Raw genomic sequence first — 10,264 nt, 5'->3', positions numbered from 1 at the left:
TAGGGTTTTCAGAGGCCTGCTATTTCAGAAGTGGATGGCCAATCCTTCTTCCTAATCTGTCTCAATGTGAATGTTCAGATTAAGAGAAGTATTAGACAGACCAGTCCCTTTGCTGGCTTTGCATAGTCAACAAAATTCATGTAAACATCTTTCTGGTACTCTTTGCTTTCCTTCAAGATTCATCTGATATCAACAATATCTCTCATTTCATGGCCTTTTCTGAATTTAGTTTTAATTTCTGGGAGTTCTCTTTTGATGTTTTTTAATAATAGTCAGAATCAGAGCAGAATCCAAGTCAACTCCCAGCTTAGTGGGACACCTCCTCTGACCAAGGTTCTCCCCTCTTACTGGACACCCTCACCTAGCACACTCCATGGCCACATGTGGAGTAGTGCATAACCCTTCACAGAATGTGTCATCCTTGGACATCTTGGATCAAAAATGACTATCTTAATTCTAGCCTTCTCTGGATGAATAACCTGCCTGCACCCTTCCCCTAGACTGGCATCAAAAGATGCCTCCAAAGACGCCATCTCTAACCAGGTGGACTAGCCAACCCTCCTCTTAGGTCTGCAGAAACTCTGCCCTGGCCTAAATTCCTAAAAAACCCCAGTACACTAGTAGACAGGAAGAGAGGCTACCCTATTACTATCACTCAATACATTCCTAGACAGAAAGAGGGGCTATCCTGTGACTATCCCTCAGTACAGTCCTAGACAGGGAGAGGGGCTGCCGTACAACGTGGCTTCTAGGGGTCTCAACTACCATTCAGACAAGCAGAAATTTCTGACCTGACTGGGCACCCCCACTCTAATCTTCTGCTGGGCTGGCAGATAGAAGATCCTCGGCCAGCCAGCTTCCTCCCACTCCACACCAAAGTGTTTTGGCTATTTGTCCGCTTGTTTGTTTTAGAATTTTCCCTCATGGGTAAGGCACTTAACTTACTTGTTGGTCAGTTTTTGCCATAATGTGATTGATTATTGCGTGCAATCTGTGGCTTCTTTTTATTCTATTCTACTTATCAATCATCCACAGTGAGGGGCAAAAACATGATTTCACATAAATCCTATCCTTTGCAATCTCTTTCTTAGATCAGACTTTTAAATTTATTTCTTTTTTTGTCCTTAGATATTCAATTACAGAAAGTTATCTATGAAACAACAGACAGTAAACAAGAAAAGAATATTTATACCAATTTTGTGTCATAGAGAACTTTTTCAAGAATCTTCCCTACTCAGTGAAAACCACCTTATGTGACTCATATCTGTCTTCTTTGATGGGCAGCTGTGACAGCTATGAAGGGAGGAACTTCAGATCAAAGTGAAAAGGAGAAGGAACATCTGCAGACAGTCAGTGCTAGTTAGTGGGGACTAACTATCACTGACAGCTAGTTAACTGTGAGCAAGTCTGAGGCCTGAGGTAAATAAGGGAGGTTTTGTGATAGTAAAACTTAGACAATACTCTACATCTAAAAAGAAATGAGAGAAACCCTTCTTGGACCTGGACCTCCACATGGGACGGTGGAAGCACAGAGGACAGGCAGTTGTGGGATGAGTTTGTACACTGCGCTGCTGGTTTCTGTAGTAGACAGTGATGGTTTCTACAAGGAGGGGCTGCCAGTCCCTTACTATCCCACATCTTCTGTACTTTCCACATCTTCTTTCACTCTCAGGACATAATATTTTGACTGAAGAAAAAGAATGATTTATTTTTTTTAAAAGAGTAAGTATTGTTTTCTAATATATTTGAAAGCGTCAAATAATTGAGGGGAATAAATGTAGGAAAAACTGAGCAAAAAAGGGGGACAAAACCATTTCTTCATATAATCTGAGGTTTCTAGTGGCTCAGAAACAGCCACTACACTCACCTTCCTTGACCACCGAGATTTTGCTAAGCTGACATCTGCTGTGGTGTTTTGACTTTGCTTTTCTAATTCCATTCTGGTTCCACATGCATGTTTATTATAAATATATTTGGTGAAGAATGGGGTGCAATCAGGATAAGGTGAGTCTTAGACCCTTTAATTTAATTTCAAAAAAATCTGTGGAAAGCTATAAAGCAATTTCTAAACCAAAGCAGATTTAGTGAACCCCCAGATAACTATGTTTAATGTAACTGATATTTTCAGCGTGGGGGTTAAAATTTGATCATGCTCATATTTTTCTCCCAGGACGAATGGCTGACCTGTCAGAGAAACTGGCTCTACCTAGAAAGTATATTTAATGCTCCAGATATTCAGAGGCAGCTGCCCGCGGAGGCCAAGATGTTCCTTCAGGTGGACAAGTTATGGAAGGAAATCATGAGGAAGGTGAACCGGCTGCCCAATGCTCTTCGAGCAGCTACTCAGCCAGGTACAAAACAGTGTGTATTTACAAATGTGCACAGTGTGGAGAGTCAAAGGGGAAGGTGTGAGTGGATTACTAAAAGAATCCTAGCCAGCCTCAGGGTGTTCTCTCAGAGACTTCTGGATCTTAGCACATCAGTGACCTTTTACTGCTTTATGTTTCTTTTTTCAGTCAGCACGGAGACTAACTGGTTCCCAACCCAGCAGCTCATGGAGGAAAGGCTCTATGACCTGCTTCTGTCACGGTCATGGCCAGGGACACCACAGCAGTTCTGTTCTGTGTACACAGGGTCACCATAAGCCAGTCCACCCAACACTACAAATTCAGTACCTTAAAGAGGAAGGGAAGGAGAGGGGGTAAAATGTGCAAGAATAAATGAATGAAAATCTAACTTTTCTGTAAACTTTTGTTAAAATGACAATTAAAAGAAAAAATTTTGTTTAAAAAAATTTTTAAAAAAACAAAGTGTTAGAGACCCAGAAGTTCAAAATAGATTTCACTGGGCTAAAATCAAGGTGTCAGCAGGGTTGGGTTTCCTCTGAAAGTTCTGGTGGAGAGCTGGCTCCCTAGCCTTCCTGCCTTCTAGAAGCTGCGATCACTCCTTGGCACTGAGTACACTTCAGGCTCAGCCTTCGTTTCACTCCCACCTCTGCCTCTGTCAATGTGTCTCCTCTGGCTCTGACCCTTTTACCTCTCTCTATTACCCTTGTAATAGCACTGGAGATGCCTCATAATCTGAAATAATCTAAACTCCAAGATTCTTAGTCTCATCTGCAAAGTTAATTTCCCTGCCATATATAGAAACATATCCACATGTTTGGAAGATTGGCACATGGCATCTTTGATGGGTCCTTTGTTGTTTTCTTGAATACCTACTATGCTCACTGAATATTGTTGTTATGTGTCATCTAGTCACCTGCGACTCATAGCAACTCTATGTACAATGCCTACCCTATCCTGAGCCAGTCTCACCGACTCCAAAACACCTACCCCCATTGCCCTAGTTACTGTATCAATCCATCTTAATCAGCATCTTCCTCTCCTGGACTGTCCCTCCATCCTTCCAAGCATGATGTCCTTCTCCAAGGACCAGTCCCTCCTGGCCACATGCTCAGAGTATGTGAGACAGAGTTTCAAAATCTAGCCTCTATAGAAAAACTTGGTTTCACCCTCTCCTAGATAGACCTATTTGTTTTCTTGGCAGTCCATAACATGTTCAAGACTCTTCTCCAGCACCACAGTTTAAAGCCATCGATTCTTCGTCTGTCATTCTTAGTCACTGTTAAGCTCTCTGATGCATAGCAAGTAATTGTGAAGAAAGCAGTCTGGATCAGGAGCACCTTAGTCTCTAGACTGACATCATCGCTTCTCAGTACTCTGGGGAGGTCCCTGAGAGCAGATTTTCCCAATGCAATTCATCTTTTGATTCCTGACTGTTGGTGCCAAGATGCCAAAATACAGACATCCCCCCTCCAAGGGGATATGCTCACTTCATGTCTCTGTGCCACATTTGGTAGGAAATTGCCAAATTTTAAACTTTTCCATAATGCTATTGCAGTTAGTATATGTATTGGAGACCAAACATGGCTGTCCCTCACTGTGTTGTGACAGTCCTGTCATTGCCATGGAAACAACACAGAGTCTCCAAGGTCTGCCTGCATTTATGTCAGAGCAGACTGCCTCAGCCACTGCTCGATTTGTTATGTGTAACCTTTGTAAAATAAAAACACATCTGGTGCTGGATTTCAGACAAAACAGTAAGAAGCTGTGTGTATCGTTTCAGGTGACAATATGGCTATGAAGAAAAATAAAGCCAGGAAAGGGGACCTAGAGTGGCTGAAATGTGCTGTATGTGAGCAGCACTGGTGTGCATGTGATGGACAACGTATTGAGACAGGGACTTTGAGCAGAAAGATAAAGGAATGAGGGAGGCATGTTTGTGGATCCAGGGAAAAGGACTAGAATAATGGGACATGAGAACGTGCTTGGCATCCCCTACTACCAGCAGGGACCCAATGTAGTGGCCTGCATACGGGGACGTGTGTAGGAAACAGTGCCAGAGAGGAGTGTGTGTGAGAGCGGGCTGAGGGTGGTGTGGAAGTAGTCACGTGAGGCCTGGGAGTGAGGAACTGGATCAGATTGTTGGGAATCCAGACACGTGATAAGCCCCACAACTATTAAAGATGGTTCCTGGACTTTACTATGGGGAGCTATGTCACAATTCTGGTGTCTAAAGATGACAGAGGAAGCAGAAAAGATGTGAGGAGGGCATGACAGGGGATGGTCTGTGGCCAAAAGGGGCAGCTATTTGACTTTAGTTAGTGTGCTCTGAGCCCTCCAGAAGTCAAGGCATCAGCTGACAGTGCTTCAGATCAAATATAGTTGTTCACAGATGGTAAATAGTAAAACAGTATTAAAGTTAATTTTATTATTAAAAGTACTAGTTCATATTCTTTGTCAATTCCACAAGTTTTAATTAGAAAATTCCTTCATCAAATCAAACCAATGATTTAACAATATCATTATCGTATTTTATGCTATTTAATATTTAATTTTCTATTTTAACATAAGGATCCCTGGTAACACGGTGGTTAAAGTTCTGGCTTCAAAACTGATTCAAAACTACTACCAGCTATTCTCCAGGAGAAAGATGAGGCAGGCTGTTTGTGTAATGATTTAAAGCCTTCAAAACCCTTGGGGACAGTTCTAATCTTACCTTGAAGAATATGAGTCAGAATGAATTTAATAGCAGTTGTTTGATTTTTCACATAATTTTACCAGTATTTTTTTTCCCTCTCAATTAACAGGACTTCTGGAGACTTTTCAAAACAATAATGCATTACTTGATCAAATTCAGAAGTGTCTAGAGGCCTACTTAGAATCAAAAAGAGTCATCTTTCCTAGGTAAGTATATAAATCCTACTGGGTAGTATAAAATATTTTTAATAGTTAGGACTATAGGGTCGCTATGAGTCGCCTACGACTTGATGGTACTTAACAACATAACAACAGCATAGAGTTGGCCTAGTGGACAGAAAGTGATACTACCAAGCCAAAGGTGGGTGACTTTAATCCGCAGCCCTCAGGCTGGTTTTTAATTGTTTTTGGTGAAACATTCCTCTAGGTCATATAGCCCTGATCTGTCAATTTGCTATACAGAGGTAACTCGTGTCTGCTGTGAAGCTGAACACTGTGACACTGATGTGTCAAATGCGATAATAGTTACCCATGGTGGATAGTGTTTGGTGGAGCTCCCTGTTTAAAACAAGTTTGGAAGCAGGAGTGGCATCCATTTCCGAAATAGCTTGTCTCAAGAAATCCTGTGAACCTGGAGAAAGGATGAAAGTTATACAGGTCTTTCGTAGTCATCTACGACTTGATGGCACTTAACAATAACAATAAGGCTATACATCAATTTAAAAGAATATACTCCAAACAAACTATAATCTAAAATCATCTAGAAATCAAAGGAAACAAGAAACATATGCTCAGGGAAATTCAGCTACTGTCTTCACTGGAACTGGATGTCTCAAGGATGTACATAAAATATTTAGTAAAGATTGAGGTGCTAGGAGGATTCTTGACCGCAGCCCTGTTTAGCCATGGAGACGTGTATGCAGTGTCCACATGTGTCCATATGTCCATAGATATGAATGTAAAATGTCAGAGGGACCTGTATTCCCAGGGCAAATTTTTTTAATTGATGACCTACAGGTTCACTGCCAAGATTGTCTAAGGAGTTATTGTGGTGGTGTTGTTGTTAGGTGCTATCAAGTTGAGTTTGATACACAGTGATCCTATGAACAACAAATCTGAACTCTTTCCTGTCCTGGACCATCCTTATCACCGCTGACACATTTTAGCCCATTGCTGCAGTCACTGTGTTGATTCATCTCATCAAGGGTCTTCCTTTCTAAGCCTTCATTTTTCTAAGCTTGATATTTTTTCCTGAGGAATAGCCTCTCCTAACAGCAAATCCAAAATATATGAGATGTACTTGCACCATCTTTGCCTCCAAGGATCACTCTGGTCACAGTTTTTCCAAGACCTATATGTTTATTCTTTTGGTAGTTCATGGGATATTCAGCACTCTCCTCCGACCTCAGAACTCAAATGAATACATTCTTCTCTTGTCATGCTAATTCATTGTCCAGCTCTCAGATGCATAGCAAGTGATTGGAAAGATGATGACTTGAATCTTAGCCTTTAAACTGACATTACCGCCCTTGAAGACTTTGGAAAGAACCTGACAGCAGATTATCCCAATGCTATATATCTCCCATATAGCATTGCTGTTGTTAGATGTCATCAATTCAACCACAACTCATTGTGACACTAAGAACAGAAGATCAGAAACTTGCCCTGTCCTGGTCCACCATCACCATCTCCAACAAACTTAAACCCTTGTCACAGCAGTTACCATGTCAATCCATTCTGTTGAGGGTCTTCCTCTCTTCCTCTGACCCTCTGACCTTTCCTAGCATGATATCTTTTCCAAGGTCTAGTTCCTCCTGACAACATGCCCAAACTATATGAGATGATGCTTCAGTATCCTGGCTGCACTTCCTCCAAGATTGATTGTTCTTTTGGAAGTCCACAGGATATTCAGTACTCTTCACCAACAATGCAATTCAATGACATTCATTCTTTTTCCTTATTCTTTGTCCAACTTTCAGATCCATAGGAAACAATTGAAAATACTATGTTTAAAAAGACAAAGGGCCAGGTTGTGAGTGCCATATCTGACCTTTACCAACTTCACAGGAGGAAATGATCCCCACCCACAGAGTCAATAACTTAAAACCAATTCCCATGAGGTCAGACATGTCCCCTATGCCCCATGCCTCTCTATACTCATCTCAACACCAATCTTACTGGTGGCTGGGTCCAAAAGCTATGGTCTCGTGGCTCTAGGTGTTCCCAAATTCTCACTCAAATATCAGTTCCTCCCTCCCCAAAGTCCCATCTCACATCTAATTCTCCAGTGCAGCCCTTGCTGCTGCTGCCATCCCAAAGCATGTTCTGCATTTCACTAGATTGAGGGAGGTCTCTCTCTTCTCTGGCTAGGCAAAGAATTCCATCTTTTCTGGTCTGGGAAGAAATCCTTCTGTTGGGGGAAGAATTCCTATTCTCATCAGGTAGAACTGCTCCATTTATTCGCAAGACTAGCAAATCCTCCTATGGAATAGGGCAAGGTGCAGATCTGTCATTCATCGGGTCACTTTGAGTCATGGTCACCTTAAGAACACCTAACAACAAAGGCATGCGTCCACCTCTGATAATCTGAAACACCAATATGCATTAGCATCGCCTCAAGGCACTTTGTGACATTGATTTTTCTGCACAAACCACAGTGAAGACATGGACCACTTAAGGTGCTGGGGCCGAAATGTGAAGGTGATGACAGTGCTCCTGTCTCACAGGGCTCATCGCCTGATCATATCTGCTTCATTAGGTGAGAAAAGGCAAAGGACTAATTTATTGCTGTATCTGGGCTGTTAAAGAAGCATAAGTGATGCAGTGTGAGCAGAACGGTCTTTATTCCTCACCCAGTCTGCCCCGAGCAATCTGAACATCATACTTTCTTCCTCATCTGAAGAATGAAATATTGGGCATAGCTCATGGATTTCCGGTCATTTTCAGGTCCTAATACAAAACTCCTCTTGTCACTTTAACCCAATCAATGACCTCCATTGCATAATGGGTAAATTCAAGCCAATGTGATTGTCAAAACTGCAAAATTATTTCAAAATGAAAACTTCCCCTTCTCCAGCCCCATGCTATTACAAGCTAATGGCTCTTGTGGTTACAGAGATGCGTGGTCTTTCACACTGTCCTTCCTGTGAAGTGTTCCAGGTCTCCAGGGCTGGAGCAGGAGTGGTCACTGGCCAGGCACCAGGAGGAGCCTGACTTGACTGGCACCTACTTGGGTCGCTGGCTCCCGGGTGAGGTCTCTCCTAGCCTGTTCATCACTTCTGCCCATCCCTGCACAAAATGAAGTGTCATCTCTGATGGGACCTTATAATTCCTCCCACACCCTTGGGAATCTAGATGGACTCCTCCATTATTTCCCAAAGCTTCCTTACAGGTTCAAATGGCCCAGTTAGGCAGATTTTAGATGTAACAGGGTCACTTTGGATGTGGCCCACATCTGGCTCACAGCAGTCATTCACCTTAGGCTGCTGTATAATGAATTTGGTCACTTCCCAAATGCGGGTTCTGATTGAAGAGTTCGAGTTGCTTCTTTTTAAGATTTTTCCAGCCTTTGGCTAGATCCTAGACCACTGAATTCCTCAGACCTAGAGGCATGGACAAATAATGACTAACACTGAGAAGAAATGAGAACCCCCAAACACTTAACTGTGCTTATGTGAAACCTAAACATAGACCAAGAGGCCATTGTCCACACAGAGCAAGGGGACACTGCATGACTTAAAATCATGAAAGATATATACCAGGGTCATATCCTTTCTCCATACCTATTCAGTCTATTTGCTGAGCAAGTTCTTTGAACAATTGGTCTCTGTGAAGGAGAATGTGACATCAGGATCTGAGGAAGGCTCATCAACAACTTGCATAATGCAGATAATACAACTTTACTTGCTGAAACCAAGGAAGTCTTGAAACACTTACTCAGAAGAACAATGGCTTCAGCCTTAAAAATAGGTTAAATCTCAACATTAAGAAAATAAAACTCACCACCACTGGGATAAAAAGCAACATTATGATTGATAGATGGAGAAAGGATTGAAACTGTCACTCATTTGATCTTATTTAGATTCACAATCAAGACCCTTGGTACGAGGAGTTAAGAAATAAAAAGATACTTTACATTGGGCAAATATGCTGTCAGGGACCTCCCCAAAGTGCTAAAGAATCACAATGTCAGTTTAAAGACTAAGATGTGCCTGACCCAAGTCATGGTCCTTTCAATTCCATGCTCTGAATCTGAAAGTTCAGCAAATGAGTAAAGATAACAGAAAAATTGATGTCTTTGAATTTGTTAGAGAAGAACACCAAATGTTTAATAGACTGCCAAAAGAACAAACAAGTCTGTCTTGGAGGAATTACAACCAGAATGGTCCTTAGAGGCCCGGCTAATAAAGTTTTATCTCACATATTTGGGGCATATTGTGAGGAGGGACTGATCCTTGGAAAAGGGCATCATGCTTGGAAAGGTGGAGGGTTATTGAAAGAGAAATAGACACTCAAAAAATATGGATTGACATAGGATATATATCAATGCACGCAAGTATATCAGAGATTATGAGGATGCCACAGGATGAGGTATGGTTCAGACCCATTGTTTGTAGTGTCACTAAGTCACAGTTGATTCAATGACATTTAACAATGACAACAAGAGAGATGGAGGGGGCAGCAATGGCCTAGTCTGCAAGGAATTGTACTGTGCTTCTCTGGTGGTTCAGATATGCCAGTGGCTCTTTGGGAGAAAGATGAGCTTTCTCCTTCCATGTCATTTACAGCCTCAAAAACTCAGTGGAGGGTCAGTTATGAGTTAGTTCCAACTCAATGGCAATGAATTTGAGTTTTTGTTAAGGGACATAGATAGATTCTCTGGGTGGTTCAACAGCACACTCAGTGCTGACCAAAAAGTTGGCTGTTTTAATCTATCCAGAGGTGCCTGGAAAGAAAGCCTCGATGATGGCCTGCTGGCCTTCTGGAGGATCACATCCATGGAAAGGCCAGTGGAATATGTGGCATTACCATGAGTTGACACACAGGGCATTAACATGAGCTGACAAACATGATATTACCACAAGTTGGCACACAGGACATTACCATGAGCTGGAATCAGTTTGACGGTAACTCCTGTTGTGTTGTTTCCCACACGACGTACTGAGCTCTTCATGCTGCCTCTCTGGAGGGTTTTCTCTACATTTCAGATCGGGTGAAAATGC

At 42.1% G+C, this 10,264-nt stretch overlaps 1 protein-coding gene across 1 annotated transcript in view; it reads left to right on the top strand.

Moving 5' to 3' along the window:
* Window positions 1-10,264, top strand: part of DNAH6 (dynein, axonemal, heavy chain 6) — a 383,600-nt gene that overhangs the window by 119,873 nt on the left and 253,463 nt on the right. The window contains exons 21-22 of the mRNA XM_006900399.1: window positions 2,171-2,351; window positions 5,153-5,249. Of these exons, the coding sequence (XP_006900461.1) occupies window positions 2,171-2,351; window positions 5,153-5,249 (278 nt within the window). The remainder of the gene's footprint in view (window positions 1-2,170; window positions 2,352-5,152; window positions 5,250-10,264) is intronic.

This window comes from Elephantulus edwardii, unplaced genomic scaffold (genome assembly GCF_000299155.1).
Source record: "Elephantulus edwardii isolate Elephantulus edwardi_28Jun2011 unplaced genomic scaffold, EleEdw1.0 scaffold00283, whole genome shotgun sequence".
In the NCBI taxonomy this organism is placed as follows: domain Eukaryota; kingdom Metazoa; phylum Chordata; class Mammalia; order Macroscelidea; family Macroscelididae; genus Elephantulus; species Elephantulus edwardii.
This window is presented reverse-complemented; position numbering and strand designations above follow the sequence as displayed.